General features: G+C 44.8%; 1 protein-coding gene across 6 annotated transcripts in view; it reads left to right on the top strand.

The window, feature by feature from the left end:
- The window catches only part of AOPEP (aminopeptidase O (putative)), a 1,013,974-nt gene that overhangs the window by 259,863 nt on the left and 730,315 nt on the right, over positions 1-23,796 (top strand). For all 6 annotated transcript variants that reach the window (XM_063913752.1, XM_063913753.1, XM_063913756.1 and 3 more), the window contains one exon: positions 22,072-22,320. In XM_063913752.1, the coding sequence (XP_063769822.1) occupies positions 22,072-22,320 (249 nt within the window). The remainder of the gene's footprint in view (positions 1-22,071; positions 22,321-23,796) is intronic.

The following is a 23,796-nucleotide window of genomic DNA, read 5'->3' as shown; positions in this document are numbered from 1 at the left end:
AGGCTACCCTGAAGTCTGTATATACACACTCAGGTTATATACTGAGACCTGCAATTGCCTCAGCATAAATAGTGCTGCTGCAGCGTGGTCTGATACCCTGTCAGATAATATTAATACTCTAAGACAGGGATAATAGTTTGCTAACATAGAGCATATTAAAGACGTCGTCTTAGATATAAAGGATGCACAGAGGGATATTTGCCGGCTGGCATCCAGAATTAATGCAATGTCCATTCTGCCAGGAGGGTATTAGAAACCCGGCAGTGGACAGGTGATGCTGCCTATAAAAGGCACATGGAGATTCTGCCTTATAAGGGTGAGGAATTGTTTGGGGATGGTCTCTGGGACCTCGTATCCACAACAACAGCTGGGAAGAAAAATTTTTACCTCAGGTTTCCTCACAGCCTAAGAAAGCACTGTATTTTCAGGTACAGTCCTTTCGGCTTCAGAAAAGCAAGCGGGTCAAAGGCGCTTCCTTTCTGCACAGAGACAAGGGAAGTTCCCAGGATCAAAAATCTTCCCCCGCTTCCTCTGAGTCCACCGCATGACGTTGGGGCTCCACAGGTGGAGACAGGTGCGGTAGGGGCGCGTCTCGGGAACTTCAGGGACAAGTGGGCTTGCCCACAGGTGGATCCCTAGGTTCTGCAAGTAGTATCACAGGGATACATGTTGGAGTTCGAGGCGACTTCCCCTCGCCGTTACCTCACATCAGCCTTGCCTGCTGCCCTCGGAGAAAGGTAGTACTGGCGGCAATTCACAAGCTGTACTTCCAGCAGGTGAAATCAAGGTACCCCTCCTTCAACAAGGCCGGGGTTACTATTCCAAAATGTTGTGGTACCGAAACCAGACGGTTCGGTGAGACCCATTCTAAAATTGAAAGCCTTGAACACTTATATACGAAGGTTCAAGTTCAAAATGGAATCGCTCAGGGCGATTATTGCAAGCCTGGAGAATTTCATGGTATCACTGGACATCAAGGATGCTTACCTGCATGTCCCTATTTATCCTCTTCACCAGGAGTACCTCAAAATTGTGGTACAGGATTGTCATTACCAATTCCAGACGTTGCCGTTGGTCTGTCCCCGGCACCGAGGTATTTACCAAGGTAATGGCCGAAATAATTATCCCGTACTTGGACGATCTCCTTATAAAGGCGAGGTCCAGGGAGCAGTTGTTCGGCGGAGTAGCACTATCTCGGGAAGTGCTACAACAGCACGGCTGGATTCTGAATATTCCAAAGTCGCAGCTGGTTCCTACGACGCGTCTACTGTTCCTGGGTATGGTTCTCGACACAGAACAGGATAAAAAGGGTTTCTCCCGGAGGAGAAGTCCAAGGAGTTGTCGTCTCTAGACAGAGACCTCCTTATACGTATACAGGTGTCGGTGCATCAATGCACGCGAGCCCTGGGAAGGATGGTAGCTTCTTACGAAGAAATTCCATTCGCCAGGTCCCATGCAAGGATTTTCCAGTGGGATCTGTTGGACAAGTGGTCCGGGTTGCATCTTCAGATGCATCGGCGGATAACCCTGTCTCCAAGGGCCAGGGTGTCGCTGTTGTGGTGGCTGCAGAGTGCTCATCTTCTAGGGGGCCGCAGATTCGGCATACAGGACTGGGTCCTGGTAACCACGGATGCCAGCCTTCGAGGCTGGGGGGCAGTCACACAGGGAAGAAACTTCCAAGGCTATGGAAAAGTCAGGAGACTTCCCTACACATAAATATTCTGGAACTAAGGGCCATTTACAATGCCCTACGTCAGGCTAGACCCCTGCTTCAACACCGGCCGGTGCTGATCCAGTCAGACAACATCACGGCGGTCGCTCATGTAAACCGACAGGGCGGCACAAGAAGCAGGATGGCGATGGCAGAAGCCACAAGGATTCTCCGATGGGCGGAAAATCATGTGTTAGCACTGTCAGCGGTGTTCATTCCCGGAGTGGACAACTGAGAAGCAGACTTTCTCAGAAGACACGACCTCCACCCGGGAGAGTGGGGACTTCATCCAGAAGTTTTCCAAATGATTGTACACCGTTGGGAAAGGCCACAGGTGGACATGATGGCGTCCCGCCTCAACAAAAAGCTACAAAGATATTGCGCCAGGTCAAGGGACCCTCAGGCGATAGCTGTGGACGCTCTGGTAACACCGTGGGTGTACCAGTCGGTGTGTGTGTTCCCTTCTCTGCCTCTCTTACCCAGGGTAATGAGAATAATAAGAAGGAGAGGAGTAAGAACTATACTCATTGTTCCGGGTTGGCCAAGAAGAGCTTGGTAACCAGAACTCCAAGAAATGATCTCAGAGGACCCATGGCCTCTGCCGCTCAGACAGGACCTGCTGCAGCAGGGGGCCTGTCTGTTCCAAGACGTACCGCGGCTGCATTTGACGGCATGGCGGTTGAACGCCGGATCCTGAAGGAAAAGGGCATTCCGGAGGAAGTTATCCCTACGCTATTTAAAGCTAGGAAAGAAGTGAACGCAAACCATTATCACAGCATATGGTGGAAATATGTTGCGTGCTGTGAGGCCAGGAAGGCCCCAAAGGAGAAATTTCAGCTAGGTCGATTTCTGCACTTCCTACAGTCAGAGGTGACTATGGGCCTAAAATTGGGTTCCATGAAGGTCCAGATTTCGGCTCTATCGATTTTCTTCCAAAATAGAACTGGCTTCACTGCCTGAAGTTCGGACTTTTGTTAAGGGAGTGCTGCATAGTCAGCCCCCGTTTGTGCCTCAAGTGGCACCGTGGGATCTCAACGTGGTGTTGGATTTCCTGATGTCGCATTGGGTTGAGCCACTTAAATCCGTGGAGCTACAATACCTCACGTGGAAAGTGGTCATGCTGTGGGCTGTGGCGTCGGCCAGGCGTGTATCAGAATTGGCGGCTTTGTCATACAAAAGCCCTTATCTGTATTTTATATGGATAAGGCGGAATTGAGGACTCGTTCCCAATTTCTTCCTAAGGTGGTATCAGTTTTTCATGTGAACCAACCTATTGTGGTGCCTGCGGCTACTTGGACTTGGAGGATTCCAAGTTACTGGACGTAGTCAGGGCCCTGAAAAGTATATGTTTCCAGGACGGCTGGAGTCAGGAAAACTGACTCGCTATTTATCCTGTATGCACCCAACAAGCTGGGTGCTCCTGCTTCTAAGCAGACTATTGCTCGCTGGATCTGTAGCACGATTCAACTTGCACATGCTGCGGCTGGACTGCCGCACCCTAAATCTGTAAAAGCCCATTCCACGAGGAAAGTGGGCTCTTCTTGGGCGGCTGCCCGAGGGGTCTCGGCTTTACAACTTGGCCGAGCTGTTACTTGGTCGGGTTCAAACATTTTTGCAACAGTCTACAAGTTTGATACCCTGGCTGAGGAGGACCTAGAGTTTGCTCATTCGGTGCTGCAGAGTCATCCGCACTCTCCCGCCCGTTTGGGAGCTTTGGTATAATCCCCATGGTCCTTACGGAGTCCCAGCATCCACTTAGGACGTCAGAGAAAATAAGATTTTACTCACCGGTAAATCTATTTCTCTATCGTCCTAGTGGATGCTGGGGTTCCTGAAAGGACCATGGGGAATAGCGGCTCCGCAGGAGACAGGGCACAAAAAGTAAAGCTTTAGGATCAGGTGGTGTGCACTGGCTCCTCCCCCTATGACCCTCCTCCAAGCCAGTTAGATTTTGTGCCCGGCCGAGAAGGGTGCAATCTAGGTGGCTCTCCTAAAGAGCTGCTTAGGAAAGTTTAGCTTAGGTTTTTTATTTTACAGTGAGTCCTGCTGGCAACAGGATCACTGCAACGAGGGACTTAGGGGAGAAGAAGTGAACTCACCTGCGTGCAGGATGGATTGGCTTCTTGGCTACTGGACATCAGCTCCAGAGGGACGATCACAGGTACAGCCTGGAGGGTCACCGGAGCCTTGCCGCCGGCCCCCTTGCAGATGCTGAAGTAAGAAGAGGTCCAGAATCGGCGGCAGAAGACTCCTCAGTCTTCTAAAGGTAGCGCACAGCACTGCAGCTGTGCGCCATTTTCCTCTCAGCACACTTCACACGGCAGTCACTGAGGGTGCAGGGCGCTGGGAGGGGGGCGCCCTGGGAGGCAAATGAATACCTATTTTGGCTAAAAATACCTCACATATAGCCTCCGGAGGCTATATGGAGATATTTAACCCCTGCCAGAATCCGTTAAGAGCGGGAGACGAGGCCGCCGAAAAAGGGGCGGGGCCTATCTCCTCAGCACACAGCGCCATTTTCCCTCACAGAAAGGCTGGAGGGAAGGCTCCCAGGCTCTCCCCTGCACTGCACTGCAGAAACAGGGTTAAAACAGAGAGGGGGGGCACTAATTTGGCGATATGCTTATATATATATTAAGATGCTATAAGGGAAAACACTTATATAAGGTTGTCCCTATATAATTATAGCGTTTTTGGTGTGTGCTGGCAAACTCTCCCTCTGTCTCTCCAAAGGGCTAGTGGGTCCTGTCCTCTATCAGAGCATTCCCTGTGTGTGTGCTGTGTGTCGGTACGTGTGTGTCGACAGGTAGGAGGACGATGTTGGTGAGGAGGCGGAGCAATTGCCTGTAATGGTGATGTCACTCTCTAGGGAGTCGACACCGGAATGGATGGCTTATTTAGGAAATTACGTGATAATGTCAACACGCTGCAAGGTCGGTTGACGACATGAGACGGCCGACAAACAATTAGTACGGTCCAGACGTCTCAAAAACACCGTCAAGGGTTTTAAAACGCCCGTTTACTTTAGTCGGTCGACACAGACACAGACAGGGACACTGAATCCAGTGTCGACGGTGAATAAACAAACGTATTCCTTATTAGGGCCACACGTTAAAGGCAATGAAGGAGGTGTTACGTATTTCTGATACTACAAGTACCACAAAAGAGGGTATTATGTGGGATGTGAAAAAACTACCATAGTTTTTCCTGAATCAGATAAATTAAATAAAGTGTGTGATGATGCGTGGGTTCCCCCCGATAGAAAATTATGGGCGGTATACCCTTTCCCGCCAGAAGTTAGGGCGCGTTGGGAAACACCCCTTAAGGTGGATAAGGCGCTCACACGCTTATCAAAACAAGTGGCGGTACCGTCTATAGATAGGGCCGTCCTCAAGGACCAGCTGACAAGGCTGAAAAATATAATAAAAAGTATATACACACATACTGGTGTTATACTGCGGCCAGCGATCGCCTCAGCCTGGATGTGCAGAGCTAGGGTGGCTTGGTCGGATTCCCTGACTAAAAATATTGATACCCTTGACAGGGACAGTATTTTATTGACTATAGAGCATTTCTATATATGCGAGATGCACAGAGGGATATTTGCACTCTGGCATCATGAATAAACGCGATGTCCATAACTGCCAGAAGATGTTATGGACACGACAGTGGTCAGGTGATGCAGATTCCAAACGGCACAGTATGGCCGTATAAAGGAAGAGGACTTGTTTGGGGTCGGTCCATCGGACCTGGTGGTCACGGCAACTGCTGGAAAATCCACCGTTTTTTACCCTAAGTCACATCTCTGCAGAAAAAGACACCGTCTTTTCAGCCTCAGTCCTCTCGTCCCTATAAGATCATATCTGCCCAGGGATAGAGGAAAGGGAAGAAGACTGCAACAGGCAGCCTATTCCCAGGAACAGAAGCGTTCCACCGCGTCTGACAAGTTCTCAGCATGGCGCTGAGACCGTACAGGACCCCTGGATCCTACATGTAGTATCCCGGGGGTACAGATGGGAATGTCGAGACGTTTCCCCTTCGCAGGCTCCTGAAGTCTGCTTTACCAAGTCTCCCTCCGACAAGGAGGTAGTATGGGAAAAAATTCACAAGCTGTGTTCCCAGCAGGTGACAATTAAATTACCCCTCCTACTACAGAAAAGGGGTATTATTCCACACTATATTGTGGTACTGAAGCCAGAAGGCTAGGTGAGACTTATTCTAAAAAATTTTTTTTGAACACTTACAAAGGTTCAAATTAAGATGAAGTCACTCAGAGCAGTGATAACGAACCAGGAAGAAGGGGACTATATAGTGTCCCGGGACATCAGGGATGCTTACCTCTATGTCCCAAATTTGCCCTTCTCACTAAGGGTACCTCAGGTTCGTGGTGCAGAACTGTCACTATCAGTTTCAGACGCTGCCGTTTGGATTGTCCACGGCACCCCGGGGTCTTTACCAAGGTAATGGCTGAATTGATGATTCTTCTTCGAAGAAAAGGCGTCTTAATTATCCCTTACTTGGACGATCTCCTGATAGGGGCATAGTCCAGGGAACAGTTGGAGGTCGGAGTAGCACTATCTCGGATACTGCTACAATCAGCACGGGTGGATTCTAAATATTCCAAAATCGCAGCTGATCCCGACGACACGTCTGCTGTGCCTAGGGATGATTCTGGACACAGTCCAGAAAAAGGTGTTTCTCCCGGAAGAGAAAGCCAGGGAGTTATCCGAGCAAGTCAGGAACCTCCTAAAAACAGTGCATCATTGCACAAGGGTCCTGGTAAAAATGGTGGCTTCCTACGAAGCAATTCCATTCGGCAGATTTCACGTAAGAACTTTTCAGTGGGATCTGCTGGACAAATGGTCCGGATCGCATCTTCAGATGCATCAGCGGATAACCCAATATCCAAGGACAAGGGTGTCTCTCCTGTGGTGGTTATAGAGTGCTCATCTTCTAGAGGGCCGCAGATTCGGCATTCAGGATTGGATGCTGGTAACCACGGAGCCCAGCCTGAGAGGCTGGGGAGCAGTCACACAAGGGAAAAATTTCCAGGGAGTGTGATCAAGTATGGAGACTTTTCTCCACATAAATATACTGGAGCTAAGGGTAAATTTATAATGCTCTAAGCTTAGCAAGACCTCTGCTTCAAGGTCAGCCGGTATTGATCCAGTGGGAAAAACATCACGGCAGTCGCCCACGTAAACAGACAGGGCGACACAAGAAGCAGGAGGGCAATGGCAGAAACTGCAAGGACTTTTCGCTGGGCGGAAAATCATGTGATAACACTGTCAGCAGTTTTTCATCCCGGGAATGGAAACTGGGAAGCAGACTTCCTCAGCACGACCTCCACCCGGGAGAGTGGAAACTTCATTGAGAAGTTTTTTCCACATGATTGTAAACCGTTGGGAAATACCAAAGGTGGACATGATGGCGTCCCGTCTGAACAAAAAACGGGACAGGTATTGCGCCAGGTCAAGGGACCCTCAGGCAATAGATGTGGACGTTCTGGTAACACCGTGGGTGTACCAGTCGGTGTATGTGTTCCCTCCTCTGATTCTCATACCTAAGGTGCTGAGAATTATAAGACGTAGAGGAGTAAGAACTATACTCATGGCTCCGGATTGGCCAAGAAGGACTTGGTACCCGGAACTTCAAGAGATGCTTACAGAGGTCTTATGGCCTCTGCCGCTAAGAAGGGACTTGCTTCAGCAAGTACCATGTCTGTTCCAAGACTTACCGCAGCTGCGTTTGTCGGCATGGCGATGGAAAGCCGGATCCTAAGGGAAAAAAGGCATTCCGGAAGAGGTCATTCCTACCCTGGTCAAAGCCAGAAAGGAGGTGACCGCACAACATTATCACCACGTGTGGCGAAAATTTGTTGCGTGGTGTGAGGCCAGGAAGGCCCCACAAAGAAATTTCAACTCGGTCGTTTCCTGCATTTCCTGCAAACAGGAGTGTCTATGGGCCTCAAATTGGGGTCCATTAAGGTTCAAATTCGGCCCTGTAAATTTTCTTCCAGAAAGAATTGGCTTCAGTTCCTGAAGTCCAGAAGTTTGTCAAGGGAGTATTGCATATACAAACCCCTTTTTTGTGCCTCCAGTGGCACTGTGGGATCTCAACGTAGTTCTGGGATTTCTCAAATCACATTGGTTTAAAACCAGTCAAATATGTGGATTTGCAGCATCTCACATAAAAAGTGACCATGCTCTTGGCCCTGGCCTGGACCAGGCGAGTGTCAAATTGGTGGTTTTTTCTCAAAAAAGCCCATATCTGTTTGTCCATTCGGACAGGGCAGAGCTGCGGACTCGTCCCCAGTTCTCTCCCTAAGGTGGTGTCAGTGTTTCACCTGAACCAGCTTATTGTGGTGCCTTGCACCTACTAGGGACTTGGAGGACTCCAAGTTGCTAGTAGTTGTCAGGGCCCTGAAAATATATTCCAGGACAGCTGGAGTCAGAAAATCTGACTCGCTGTTTATACTGTATGCACCCAACAAGTTGGGTGCGCCTGCTTCTAAGCAGTCGATTGCTCGTTGGATTTGTAACACAATTCAACTTGCACATTCTGAGGCAGGCCTGCCACAGTCTAAATCGGTTAAGGCCCATTCCACAAGGAAGGTGGGCTCATCTTGGGCGGCTGCCCGAGAGGTCTCGGCATTACAACTCTGCCGAGCAGCTACGTGGTCAGGGGAGAACACGTTTGTAAAATTCTACAAATTTGATATCCTGGCAAAAGAGGACCTGGAGTTCTCTCATTCGGTGCTGCAGAGTCATCCGCACTCTCCCGCCCGTTTGGGAGCTTTGGTATAATCCCCATGGTCCTTTCAGGAACCCCAGCATCCACTAGGACGATAGAGAAAATAAGAATTTACTTACCGATAATTCTATTTCTCGGAGTCCGTAGTGGATGCTGGGCGCCCATCCCAAGTGCGGATTATCTGCAATACTTGTACATAGTTACAAAAATCGGGTTATTATTGTTGTGAGCCATCTTTTCAGAGGCTCCGCTGTTATCATACTGTTAACTGGGTTTAGATCACAAGTTGTACGGTGTGATTGGTGTGGCTGGTATGAGTCTTACCCGGGATTCAAAATTCCTCCCTTATTGTGTACGCTCGTCCGGGCACAGTACCTAACTGGCTTGGAGGAGGGTCATAGGGGGAGGAGCCAGTGCACACCACCTGATCCTAAAGCTTTACTTTTTGTGCCCTGTCTCCTGCGGAGCCGCTATTCCCCATGGTCCTTTCAGGAACCCCAGCATCCACTACGGACTCCGAGAAATAGAATTATCGGTAAGTAAATTCTTATTTTCTCGTAGTCCGTAGTGGATGCTGGGCGCCCATCCCAAGTGCGGATTGTCTGCAATACCTGTTTATAGTTATTGCATAACTAAAGGGTTAGTGTTGAGCCATCTGTTGAGAGGCTCAGTTATATTTCATACTGTTAACTTGGTATAGTATCACGAGTTATACGGTGTGATTGGTGTGGCTGGTATGAGTCTTACCCGGGATTCAAAATCCTTCCTATTTGTGTCAGCTCTTCCGGGCACAGTATCCTAACTGAGGTCTGGAGGAGCGTCTTAGTGGGAGGAGCCAGTGCACACCAGGTAGTCCTAAAGCTTTCTTTAGTTGTGCCCAGTCTCCTGCGGAGCCGCTAGTCCCCATAGTCCTTACGGAGTCCCAGCATACACTACGGACTACGAGAAATAGATTTACCGGTGAGTAAAATCTTATTTTAAAAGGTCCAACAGAGACAATTCTATTTTCTAACCGCTTTAGTTTGATTTATGCTAGATATTTCAAAAAGGATATGTTTTATCTGTACTTGGTTTTATGGAACGCAGTCCCGAGACTTCCTCACAATCTTAGTTGCAAGAACCTTCTAATGACTATTTGGTTGTATATACAGTAATAGGCCCTACACACTCGGCGACCCAACGACAAGCTGCCCGACGGCCAATACGGGCGACCCGGCGGCGTAGGGGAAGTGACGGGGAGAGTGAAGTTTCTACACTCCCCCCGTCACCCGGCTCCATAGGAGTGCATGCTAATATGGACGAGATTGTCCATATTGGCTTGCATGCATAAGCGACCTGGCACCAACGATGAACGAACGCGGGGCCGCGCCTCATTCATCGTTGGTGCCTATACACTGAATGATATGAACGAGTTCTCGTTCATTAATGAACTAGAACGTTCATATCATTCAGTGAAAGCTTTAAGTGTGTAGGGCCCTTAAGTTTACAAATATTGTCCAAGATATGCCATCACTTTTGTGAGTGTATATTCTCCTTCATATCAATAACACTATTAGACAAGTATATGTATCTTGTGTTCTATTTAATTTCAATAGGTGATTGCTGTTTAATCTGCTTTTTTTTTTTAGACACCTTTACCCCTATTGTTTTACTATTCTCTCATTCTTCTGCTTTGCTCGTTCTTGTGTAATGTGCATACTGTTCCTTTGCTAATAACGCTTGAAATTGGCCTTGATGACCTAGAAGTGCCTCTCGGAATGGTCCGATCCACCAGTAATATCATTAATTTTGCCACTACCCAAAACAGATACAAGGAAAATTAGTAATGTTTGGCTAAATACTGTGATGTGCGCAGCCACACAACGCTCTTTAGATAAGACTACTAAAAAGTTCTTGGGATTTTTTTTATATGATGACTTATTTTTAGTGCTATTTTTATTTTATTGTTTATTATAGGAAATAGAAAGGCTGGATAGCCAGAAAGATGCAGTTTTTGAGATCCAAGTAACTCCAAACCGCACATCTCTAGTATGGAGTAGATGATAGTCTAAGAGAAGGAAAAGTACATGATGGCCCTGCTTGTGAGAACTTAAATTCTAAACGGGAGGGTCAGACAGACAAGGGGGACACACTCCACCACTACAGTTTTGCAGAGTGGTGGACAGTCGTCTGATACGGAGAGGTAGAAATTTCCAGTGATAGGGAGCAGCACGCGCAAAATCTTAGAGATGGGAGTGGGAGGAGGCAATCAGTAGGCAGGAGAAGAAGCGTGAATTTGTGCCGCAAAGGAGGTTGAGCAGGACTGTAAAGGGAGATAAGGACAGAGATGTAAATCGGAGAGGAATGGGTGAGGGCTTTGTAAGCGAGGGTGAGAAGCTTGAAGGAGAGACAGTGTCCGCCTTGATGTATGTTTGGAAAGGAAGATGTAGTATGTTTGGAGAGGAAGATGAGTCAGACAGCCGCACTGAGGACAAATTGGAGTGAAGAGAAGCAGTAGTCCAACCTGGAGATGACCAGTGAGTGAATAAGGCTCTAAGTAGCATCCATGGTTAGAAAGGGTCTAATACCAGAAATATTTTTGGGATGCAAACGGCAGGATTGCAAAAAGTACTGAATGTGTGATTTGAAGGAGAGGGAGGAGTCAAGGATAATGTGGAGGACAGTGCACTTGAGGACTAGATGAGATAGTTGATCAATAGATAATGAATTTGTGGGAGGTGAGGATGTGCGGGAGGGTGGGAAGATGATCAGCTCAGTTTTAGACATGTTAAAGCTCTGGGACATACAGGAAGGGATAGCAGAGAGACAGAGATACGATTGAGAAGAGCGTTGGAGAGGTCAGGGTAGAAGGGTAGATCTAAGTATCGTTAGCATAGAGATGATATTGGAGGTCAAAAAAGCTAATGAGCACCTAAAGAGGACGTATAGAGGGAGAATATGAGAGGTCCAAAAACAGCAGCTTGAGGGACACCTACTGTTAGTGGAAGTAGAGGGGAAGTGGAGTCATTAGAGGAGACAGAGTAGTAACGGTCAGAGATGTAAGAGGACAGCCAAGAAAGGGCAGTATCATGCAGACCAAGGCAGTGAAGGATTTGCAGGAGAAGAGGGTGGTCTATAGTATCAAAAGCTGGAGAGAGGTCAAGGAGAATAAGCAGAGAGTAGTGGCCCTTGAATTTAGCAGCAAGTCATTGCAGACTTTCGTGAGGGCATATTCAGTGGAGTGGAGGAAAGAAAGGTGGTAAGGCAGTTGTAGACAATACGCTCAAGGAGTTAGAAAGCAAAAGGGAGCAGTGAGATGGGTCAGTAGTTGGAAAGAATGTTAGGATCAAGTGTAGGTTTTTTTTTTTTAACAATGAGGGAGACTACCATTCTCGAAGACAGAGGGGGCAGTGCCTGATGGGAGGTGGAAATTGAGAAGGTGGGAGGGGATAGGGTCTAGTGGGAAGGTGGAGAGAGAGGACCCGGATGAGGGCCAAGACTTCATCTCCAGATACAGGGGAAAAATAAGACAGAGTTGGTAAGATAGTTGGGAAGGGGTGGTCAAGGAAAGGGGGGGGGGGGAGGTTAGCTGAGGGCCTGGTGGGATGTGATGTCCTGACATTTTTAATGCTTCAACATCCCAAAATATTTTGGACATTGCTATGCTTCCATCTTTGCGGCAACAGTTTGGGGAAGGCCCTTTTCTATACCAACATGACAGTGTCCCATTGCACAAAGCAAGGACTATAAAGACATGGTTTGATGAGATCGGTGTGCAAGAACTTTACTGGCTCGCACAGAGCCCTGACCTCAACCCCATCAAGCACCTTTGGGATGAACTGGGATGGAGATTGCGAGCCAGTTCTTCTCGTCCAACATCAGTGCTTGACCTCATAAATGCCCTACAGAATGAATGGGCACAAATTCCCAGAGAAACACTCCAAAATCTTGTATAAAGCCTTTCAAGAAGAGTGGAAGTTGTTATAGCTGCAAAAGTGGGACCAACTCCATATCAAAGTATATGTATTTGAATACATTGTCATTACAGTCCCTGTTGGTGTAATGGTCCGATAACATTTGTCCATATAGTGTATGTCTAATAACGTTGGTGTAACATCGAAATTATGTTTAAATTCTAAGTGCACTTAGTGATGTACCCAGCCACATATCGGCACAGCCTCTATAATGCTCTAAAGAAAAAAACAAAATGATTTTATATTGTTTATCTCAAATAGTATAAAAAACAAAACAAAAAAACAATGCACTCATATTTGGATGCATGCATTTTTTTCTCATTTATACCATTTGAGATAAACAATATCACTCTATTTTGTTGTTCTCCTTTAAATTGCATATTACCACTGACTTTGTGAGATCTTCACAGTATCTCTCAGATGGACTCATCTTTGGATTCAAAACAAACTTTGATATTTCAGTCTATGGGCTGTATTCAAATTAGAGTCGGAAACTGCCGTCTTGTCTGAAAGACGTCAGTTTCCGACTGGAATAGGTCGGAAGGGGCACAGTTTTTCCGACAAGTTGGGAAATCCGCCGAGCCGTGTGTTTTGTCAGAAGCGGGGCCACACCTGACAGGTTTTGGCCCGTTTTCGACATTGTCGATCCGGTTTGGCCCGGCATTGAATAGAGTGCTATCGGGTCCTTTCCGTCAGAAAGAACCCGACAGCTATTGAAGACGGCCCTATGTAATTATATGACAGTGCTTAGGTTATTTGCATCTTTCATCAATATGTTATTTGAGGATTAGTGTTTCTCTATTGTGAAATCAGCTGTGGTCATATGGGAATGAATGGTATACATCCTGTTATATCGGTGGTGAATTTCCCATTAGGCACGAGCGACATGTGCCTAGGGGAGCCACTTGTTAGGGGGCAGCACTTGGACACGTGTTTTATTACAGTCTGAAATTTCCTAGTAACTATAAAATATTTCCACTGTTCTGTACTATTTGCCATTTTAAGTAGAGTGTGCAAAGGTAGGATATGCACAGACCACCTACTTAGAAAACATGTATACATAATTAAAAAGAAAACATAATATTATAGCTCATGGCTTGTTTTATTATTATATTAAATGCAACTGCCAATCGCCAAACAAAGGCTTATAATCAAGCAATGACAATTATAAAATTGGGCAGAGGGGAGTGGCCATTACTGTTTTTCCTAGGTGCTCCCTAACCCCTAAATCCACTCCTGTGTTGTATTATATTTGTTTTACAGGTCTAGAAGCTACGCTTGTAACATGTTTAAAATGTATGCACATATCTGCTCTACTAGTTAGAAACATTACTACACTCACCTAAGCTACTGAAAATCTATTTCATGAAATGAATGTGTCTCTCAGGGCCCACATTTACTAATTAGTGTCCTATATTTTAATACTCTTTATCCTGTGGCATCCTCACTTTTTATATAGAGTCCTCTGAAGAAGGTAGGTTTCAGCCTCTTCAACAGTGTTTTCCTACCTCGTTCCTCAAGGCACTCTAGCAGTCCGGGTTTTAGTGTATCCAGGCTTGAACTTAGGTGGTTAAATCAAAATAACTGAGGTACAGTTACGACTAAGATGCATTTTCGGCAAAAAAAGATAGATTGACGCTATCTGGGTTGCACGTGACCTGGCAGCTCACTCACGCCAGACATTTCCCGCTGCATGGCATTTTGAGGCTAGATGTATTAGGACACATCTGTACTAATTAAATCACCTGCGCTCAAGTATGGCTAGCCTTAGTACCTGGACTGTTAGTGTGGCTTGAGGACCATTGTTGGGAACGCGTGCTCTACCATCTATTTCAGAAGTGTGCATTCAGGGATGTTCTGCTAAAGTCAGTTGACTTTGTTGTTGTTAAGTGAGCACAATGTTAAATACATAATTGTTAGCGCTGCAAAAATTGTAATTGCAAATACATTTTAAGGCAAAAGAAATATTAAAAGAACCACCAATATATATTTTTATATTGCTAAAAGAATCAAAGTAGTACTGTAACAAAGCCATTCTCTGTGAGGAAATCCCTTTTTTCACACTATTCTATTGTTTGTGTGTAAAGACATTATTTTTTTCTACTGGTGAGCAGGCAGTGAAGGCGCTGCACCATCCAAGAATGATTCATAACCTTTTCCGTAGATCACAAGAGCCAGGAAAGGAAAGTTATTTTTAATGAGGAAAAAGCGCAGGCATCTACAGTTTCCATAAAGATTGTATTTACTGCTTTACGTTTTAGAGTTAGTAGTTCACTGCTACAAAGTAATCATCAAAATATATATATATATATATATATATATATATACATACATACACTGTGTATGTATGTATGTATGTATGTATGTTTATATATCTATATCTATCTATCTATATATATATATATATATATATATCTAAAACATCTGCTTAATATATGTATATTTTAGGGGGTGGGGCTTAACTGCTCAATTCGTAAACTTGGAATGGAGATATGTCGGCAGGGAGAATAACGTTTCACATTTATATCAAAGATATAACAGTATGTAATAGATCAGAATGCAGGTAAAGCAGAAGAAAAGGCATTTTCACCCATTTTGGTTTCATTAAAGTTCTCTTTTGCCTTTCCAGATTGTTTGCACTAAACACCTCACCCTTCACACTCCACTTCCACCCTCCTCCTTTCTGGTTGGCTGCATATGTCAACCCCCCTCATTACCCCTTTCCTTTGTATCATCTGTATAGAAGTATAAGGATAAAGTATAGTACATTTGGGGAGATAGAAAATCAAAGTGGACAGTAGTCTTCCAAAAAATATACTCTTGAAATATATAATACAATATCTAAAGGCATTTTAATGCCTGGTATATGCACTTTAATAATCACACATTAATATAATAGACCCATAGGGGGAGATTCAAATGTTTGAAAAGTCATTTGGGAGTCTGCTTTTTTCTATCTAATAGACAGGACACCCAACCGACTTTTCAAACATTTGAATCTCCCCCATAGCAATGTACCACATATGTACGTTTACACTCATTTGTGTTCCAATGAACTTCAGTCAGTGGCTTTGTGGCATTTTCACAAATTGTAGCCTGGTAGATGGCATGTTCAGGAGAAAACCAAAGGGTCTTTTTCGTCTGGTAGTACAATTAATAAAAAAGTGGGATCTTTTCTAACAGCTAGGGTTGATGATTTCAAAGAACTCTCACACAGAGTAAACAGATATCAAAATTACATTGGGGTTTTACAGTAGATTCAAAGGGATTGTCTGGATTGACTAGTGAATGGCTTGTGTAAAGTTAATCACATATGGAATTTAACAATCTAAAGAGTTAATGTCAAGTGATTCTAACAAAAGATGTCTATGAAGAAAGCAAAAAGTCTATACTCAAATACCTTGAGATATAGCAGGATATGTAAGATATTAGCTTGAAGCCAAATGGCCAGGGGGATGAACTCATCCAGACAATAGATAATCCGTAAAGTGTCAGTCTTCAAACTAAGGAATTTTAAAAGGCCTCACCTTTAAATAATAAAACGTGAAGTGTTTGTGGATATACGTTTCTAATGTTCTAAGTATCTTTTAGTTAAAGAGAAATGGTTTTCGCTATACCAATATTGTCCAACCAAATTAAGTCACACTTGATGTAATAATAATAATATAGTTTTTTCAGTTGACATCTGTCTGCATCAGTGCCCTGAATCTGTGGTGACTTCCCCTCCTGTGCATTGCTGGAAAATCTGCTTTGCCACTTTCAGCTATTAGGACAGGCTACTTGCTTATTTAACACAGAGACAGATAGTATCATAAGTAATATATACCAGAAGCCTAGAAACTTTCACCCAGATAATTCATAAAATAATTCATCAATATGTGAAACAGTCAGAGGAAGTCCGTTCCTTTAAAAAAAAAAAAAACATACTTGCCAATCCAAAATGAAGTGGGAAGGTTGCTCATTAAATTATCGGGACTGTCCAATGTTAGTACTTTGTTACCATATAAGCCACCAATAGAGGGATGAGCTCCTCAGATGTAACATGCGTTTTGCAATCCTCAAAAAGCACGGTGCTTGTCCTTGTTCCAATCCAGATGGTACAGGCTATGGAGTTTCTTAGACGAGCGATATTATTTGGATAAAGTCGGAGGTGGGTTCAGGCACATAATGGTTGGGCGGTCTGGGTAGGTGGATGGATGAGGGTAAGTACACTGACTTGTTTCGTTGCACCAATATTGCAGGTTTATCAAAAGTAAATAGTGCTTTTCCTGATCAGATTTTGATACCCCTGCCAATATGGCAGCTCATTAGCACTAATAATCCTCTAATATATGTGGTTTGAATATCTGTACTTTAGTTAAGTTAATGTGTTATTATGTAACCCGTCAACCACGTGTCTGCGGCACATGATCCGGGACGTGTTCCCATTAACAGCTTTGTATACAGCAAAAAACCTAGCAACCCTTCGTGATGTAATTTCATTGGGTCGAGGTGTCCCATCTTATTAACTGACTTATTGGTGCGGTCACATGTCCGCATCATGTGAGTGCACTGCGCTCACTTCTGTGCACCTGGAACTCCTTTCAACAGTCCTGTCACGTGTCATTACTACGTGTCTTGGATCATTCACTGGAGGGGGCAACAGATCTAATCATTTTTATATGAGAAGATACTTAAACGAGAATCTGAAGTCAAACTGAAGGTAGCATATACAATAGTAGTGGAGGCAAACTATTACTGCAACTATATCGTTTTTACAGAATCTCATTATAGATGTCATATGTGCTAAATTATGTCGGTACACAATGTGAAAAATAGAGAGTGGTTGGGATTTGCAACTAGGGGGGTGGGGTTTAATAGGGGGTGGGTTAATAGGAATGCGCACATATTATTATTATCCTTTATTTATATGGCGCCACAAGGGTTCCGCAGCGCCCAATTACAGAGTACATATGCACATAATCAAAACAGGAAAACAGTGACTTACAGTTGAAGACAATATAGGACAAGTACAGGGTAACTAAGCATAACTACACCAGTAAACGACATAGAGATAAGTTCCGAGGTGGCCAAAAAACTGCAGGATTTGGGCAGTTGAGGATTACTAAAGTAAGAAAAGGATAAGCACATGAGGGAAGAGGGCCCTACTTGTGAGAGCTTACATTCTAAAGGGGAGGGGCAGACAGACAGGGTTGACACAGATGGGGTAGACCGAGCATGGGACAGAGCAGTGCCGTAACTAGGCATTTTAGCGCTGTGTGCAAGAAACCACATTGGAGCCCCCCCATGTAAGATAGGGGCAGTGCGCGCCGTAGGCGCGTGAAAAATATATAGGGCTTGGCTTCATGGGGGAGGGGCGTGGCCACAAAATAATAGCAATTCATACTACGGTGCACAGTAGTCTCCATTATTCAAATTACGCTGCACAGTAGCGCCACTACACCAGGTAAAGCCCCTTTTATACATTACAGCAGACAGCGTCCCCTTTTTACACATTACGGCAGACAGCGTCCCTTTTTTCCACATTACGGGAGACAGCGTCCCCCACTTTTATACATTACAGCAGACAGCGTCCCCTTTTTTAACATTACGGCAGACAGCATCCCGTTTTTACACATAACAGCAGACAGCGTCCCTATTTTTACACATTACAGCAGACAGCGTTCCCGTTTTTACACATTACGGCAGACGGTGTCCCCCTTTATACATATTGCAGCAGCCAGCGTCCCCCTTTTTACACATTGCGGCAGCCAGTCCCCCTTTTTACACATTGCGGCAGCCAGGCCCCCTTTTTACATATTACGGCAGACGGTGTCCCCCTTTTTACACATTGCGGCGGCCAGTCCCCCTTTTTACACATTACGGCAGCCAGGCCCCCTTTTTACATATTACGGCAGACGGTGTACCCCTTTTTCCACATTGCGGCAGCCAGTCCCCCTTTTTACACATTACGGCGGCCAGTCTACCTTTTTACACATTGCGACAGCCAGGCCCCCTTCTTACATATTACGGCAGACGGTGTCCCACTTTTTACACATTACGGCAGCCAGTCCCCATTTTTACACATTGCGGCAGCCAGGCCCCCTTTTTACATATTACGTCAGACGGTGTCCCCCTTTTTACACATTACGGCAGCCAGTCCTTCTTTTTACACATTGCGGCAGCCAGGCCCCCTTTTTACATATTACGGCAGACGGTGTACCCCTTTTTACACATTGCGGCAGCCAGTCCCCCATTTTACACATTACGGCAGCCAGTCCCCCTTTTTACACATTGCGGCAGCCAGGCCCCCTTTTTACATATTACGGCAGACGGTGTACCCCTTTTTACACATTGCGGCAGCCAGTCCCCCTTTTTACACATTACGGCAGCCAGTCCCCCTTTTTACACATTACGGCAGCCAGTCCCCCTTTTTACACATTGCGGCAGCCAGTCCCCCTTTTTACACATTGCGGCAGACGGTGTCCCCCTGAGAGAGAGAGAGAGAGAGAAAGAGAGAGATACTTACCATCTCCCTGCTGACAGGCTCCTCGTGCTGGCAGCTCCCTCGGTGCAGACATCGGACAAGGAGGAGGAGGGAGGTGGACTGGAGCCGCAGCAGCGCTATTTCATAGGTAGTAAGCGCCGCTGCAGCTGTCCCCTCTCCTTCCGTATTGGCTGCCCGGCGCTGCTGTGGATGCTGGGATGGAGGAACCGCATCCCAGCATCCACAGCGGCGCCGGGCAGCCAATACGGAAGGAGAGGGGACAGCTGCAGCGACGCTTACTACCAATGAAATAGCGCTGCTGTGGCTCCAGTCCCCCTCCCTCCTCCTCCTTCTCCCCTGCCCGGCGCCGCTGCTCTCTCCTCCCCAGCGCGGCGCACGGCACACAGCAGAGGCGGCATATAATGAGTCAATTTGACTCATTACATGCTGCTGGCCGTGCGCTCTCAGGGCAACTGCGCTGTGTGCCAGGCCCACTTGGCACACACGTAGTTACAGCCCTGGGACAGAGGGTTAGGATGAGATTTGGCCGGGTTTGTATGGCCGGGTTTGGTAAAGAAGTGGGTCTTAAGAGCCCATTCGAAGTTCTGTAGAGAGGTGGAGAGTCTGAGGGTAGGAGGTAAAGAATTCCAGAGAAAGGGAGCAGCATGGGAAAAATCTTGGAGATAGGAGTGGGAGGAAGTAATCAGAAGACAGGAGAGTCGGCGTGCATTAGCAGAGCGTAGAGGGCAGGTGGGAGAGTAAAGGGAGATAAGGTCAGAGATGTAAGTGGGAGAGGAGTGGGTGAGTGCTTTGTAAGTGAGTGTGAGAAGTTTGAATTGGATTCTGAAAGGGAGGGGAAGCCAGTGAAGGGCTTGTAGGAGAGGGGAGGTGGATGTATTGACTTCATCGGACTGTTGCACATATATTGATTAATTATTTTATAAATTATCTGGGTGAGCTTTTTTAGCTTCTGGTGTATATTACTTATTATATATTTGTATTGTGCATTTATTACATTTATGATTTTACCTATCCACTGTATATGCATTATTGATATTGACACTTGATATATTTACTAGCGCTGCTATCTATCTTTTGTATTATTTGTATGTGGGACTGAATATCCCCATTTTTGACAGTTGCTGAGCACTAGCATACCATAACAGCGACTGAATTTAACCTTGCTTGCTTATTTTAACTTGTGTGTCTGTGCACAGGAGAGTCCCAAGACACTTACCAGTCAGTTAGTAAGAATCACATCAAAGGTAAATGCTCTGTTACATGTCAGGGCTGACTTTGGTGTCCTTAGCAATGCAGTAGACACACAGCACGCTGCATTACGTTTGCATTCACTTTTTCTTTATTTTTCGAAAGCCGAGACCAATCTCATGCATACAGTTATGCATGAAACTTATCTGACTTGTTCGGATGTGGATCATTAGACCGACAGTGTCTAGGTCGACAATGTTTAGGTCGATCACTATAGTTCAACAGTCACTAGGACGACAGGGTCTGAAGGTCGACAAGATTTCTAGGTTGACAGGTCAAAAGGTCGACTTGAGTTTTTCATGTGTTTTGGGTGTCGTTTTCTCCGTACAGTGACCGGGAACCCCAATTAGTGCACCGTGTCGCACGGCACAAATTACCGTTCCAATCGTAGTCCACGTGGATCGTTAAGTATGAAAAAGTTCAAAAAAAGGAAAAAAAAGTGAAAAACTCCTGTCGACCTAGAAACCCTGTCGACCTTCAGACCCTGCCGACCTAGTGACTGTCGACCTATAGTGGTCGACCTAAACATTGTCGACCTAGACACTGTCGATCTTCAGACCGGATCCCAACTTGTTCAACATAATACAACTATTCTTCACATTTGACACAGCTACAGTAAGCTAAACCATCAAATTAGAACCTTTCTGTTATGAGTTTTTATCACTTCTCATTTCTACAGCACAGTGCAATCCAATAAACTGATACTGTATATCATGGAAGCTACCACTATGAAACTCTGTGATGGTGATAAAGTCAAAACAAAGCTATATTATTATAGGCTTCTTTAAAAAAAAAAAAAAAAATTCTGTACTGACAAATCTTAACATTGTTCAGTCATCGTATGTTAGCTGGTATTTACATAAATTAGTTTATATGAATAATATCATGACATCACAAGTCAATAGCATAAATTGCCAGAATTACCAAATATTTACAGTATTCGGTGAATAAAAATAATAATAATAATATTAATAATACAGGTTCAGTCTCCCAGATACAGAATACTCCGAAATATAGAATTTTTTTTAACACGACTGAGATATTGACATATTTGCTTTCTGTTGGTTCAATGCACTCCAAGTTTGTTTAATGCACATATTTATTACAAATATTGTATAAAATTACCGTCAGGGGGTTTAGTATGATTTCTTGATGGACGGGATGCCGGCGGTCAGAATACAGATAGCGACATCCCGGCAGTCAGAATTCGGACATTCCATTGTAAAGTACCCTAACCCTACCCGGCCTGCCCCCCACCCTAACTCTTCCTTGTGGGTGCCTAAACCTAACCCTCACCGGTAGTGCCTATCCCTAACCTTCCCATCCCCGCAACATAAACCTAACCCTCCCCACTTGGTGCCTTACCCTAACCTCCCATTCTAAGTGCCTTAACCTAACCCTCCCAAGTACCTAACTACCCCCCCCCCCCCTCTTCCCCCGCGTGCGCGCGGCAGGATGCCAGGATCCTGGCTGCCGGTATTTTGACGCCGGTATCCCGAGCCAGTCAGTCAGTATCTAGATGCTGGGGTTGTGGTGTCCCTCGGGAGCCCATCCTTAGGGAACTTAACTGCATCCCCTTCAGGCTTCATGTGTATATGTGTATAAAAAACAACACAATATTTTGTGTATGTACGCAAACTTTGCTTAATGCACAAACCTATTACAAATATTGTATAAAATTACCTTCAGGCTGTGTGTATAAGGTGTATATGAAGCATAAATGCATTCTGTGTTTAAACATGGGGCCAATCCCCAAGATAACGCATTATGGTATGCAAATATTCCAAAATACAGAAAAATTCGATATCCAGAATACCTCTGGTCCCATGCATTCTGGATATAGGAGACTTAACCTGTAAAATAATTTGTGTGCATGGCTTATAGATAATTCTGCATGTTACAATCTTTTTATCTAACAGATTCTCAGGACAGGCTTGCACACATTTGGAGTACCCATGTCGTTACAGCAATCCTGAGGCCCACGTGCAGACTTGTATACCTCACCGTGTGTTTGCTCCAGATGTACTTCTAAACAAGTGTAAAGAGTCACTTTCTCCCCTGCTTCCTCAGTGCCTTGAGGCTGCTTATTCTGTGCTGGGCACTCACCCATTCTCAAGGCTAGATATACTCATAGTTCCATCTGACTTCTCAAGTCTAGGAATGGCAAGGTAGGTCTGATATCTATTTAAGATTTACTAGTGTAATTTTAACAATGCAACAATGTATAGCATTGTTTTGTCTGAAAACATAATATACAGTTGTCAATGTAACTTGTATTCAGTCTTGTTTCTGTTATATTACCATTAACCCTCCATTCCCCAACTTCATTGTTTTTTATGTTTAATAATGCTTCTGCTTATAACTCCAGTTAACACATTTCTCAAACATTCAGATAAGTTTGAATAAAAATACAATGCAGGGAAAACATCACATAGTAGACGGCATATATAAACTATTTCACTCAGTGGCATTATTTTAGTGCTACATATGCGCCTATGCAATATATGTAACCATGCAAATTAAATACTAAAGGCATTGAGAAAGAGTTGAATTTTCAAATAAAACTCTTCTACATTGAGTGACTGCTGTATAATAGATAAGGTATTTACTTAGATAAAATTAGAGAAAAGAATAGAGGGAAAAATTACAATGTAGTATGAGCTAAGACGAAAAGAAAGTACAGGTAACTAATATAAAACAAGAAACAATAAAAACCAATAACCAACATGCAACTAATGCTCAACCAAGGTCCACATGTTGACCCATCCATGGAGTCCAACCAAGCCCATAATTTGTGTAGGAGTAGTGGAGTGGTGATTAGTGAAATGCCACATGGTGATGGGTATTTGGTTTGGTTTGCCAGTAATTTAATGAGTATAATGAGGGGTTTTGAAAGCATATGTAATAGCATGTTTAGTATGGTATAGAAGTATTTGAGTGTACAGTTGAACCTGTGTGTTCTCAAGGGACAGTACGTTGAGTCTCAATTATCCGGTTTCTCACTTTTACAGGTTCAAGAAGTGTTTGTCGAATTTATAGAGATTCTCACTTATGCAGGTTCAAGCAGTGCTTGTTTCACTTATAGAGGTGCCTAAATGCTAAATAAAAATATGTATATTATGTATTCTTAAAAAAAACAACCAACAACTTTATTTGCAAACAAACATTATATATTACAGAACACTTCAAATTAAGCTATGATTCACGCTGCTGTCTCCTCAGCACACTCAATGACTGTACTCTACAGCACAGCAGTCCTTCTCTCTCTCTGTCTCTCTTTGGGCTTCCTCAGCTCCACCCCCCAACAGACTATTTTAGTTTCCTTTCATTCTTTGTCTGTGCACATGTTGCTTACATTTGCCAGCTTCTGGGTCCTAAATTCTTCCCACTCAGTGGCTCCATGAAAGTCCTGTGTAAAGGGGATACTCCTGTAAGTTCAGGTACAGGGTGCTTTAGTGGGGTATCACAGACTTCTCAAAACCTGCACTAATCCCAGTTATAGAGTTTCTAAAGGCGCCCATCTTATTTGTAGAGGTTAATAAACTGCACTAATCTCAGGTAAAGAAGTCCTAACACCAATCGTCTCACTAACATAGGTGTTTTGTGCAAAATTCTGGTACCTCACATAGTCAAAGTGATAGAGG

The sequence above is a fragment of the Pseudophryne corroboree genome, chromosome 1, assembly GCF_028390025.1.
Source record: "Pseudophryne corroboree isolate aPseCor3 chromosome 1, aPseCor3.hap2, whole genome shotgun sequence".
In the NCBI taxonomy this organism is placed as follows: Eukaryota; Metazoa; Chordata; class Amphibia; order Anura; family Myobatrachidae; genus Pseudophryne; species Pseudophryne corroboree.
Note: the sequence above shows the minus strand (reverse complement) of the source record. Positions and strands in the feature narration are given on the sequence as shown.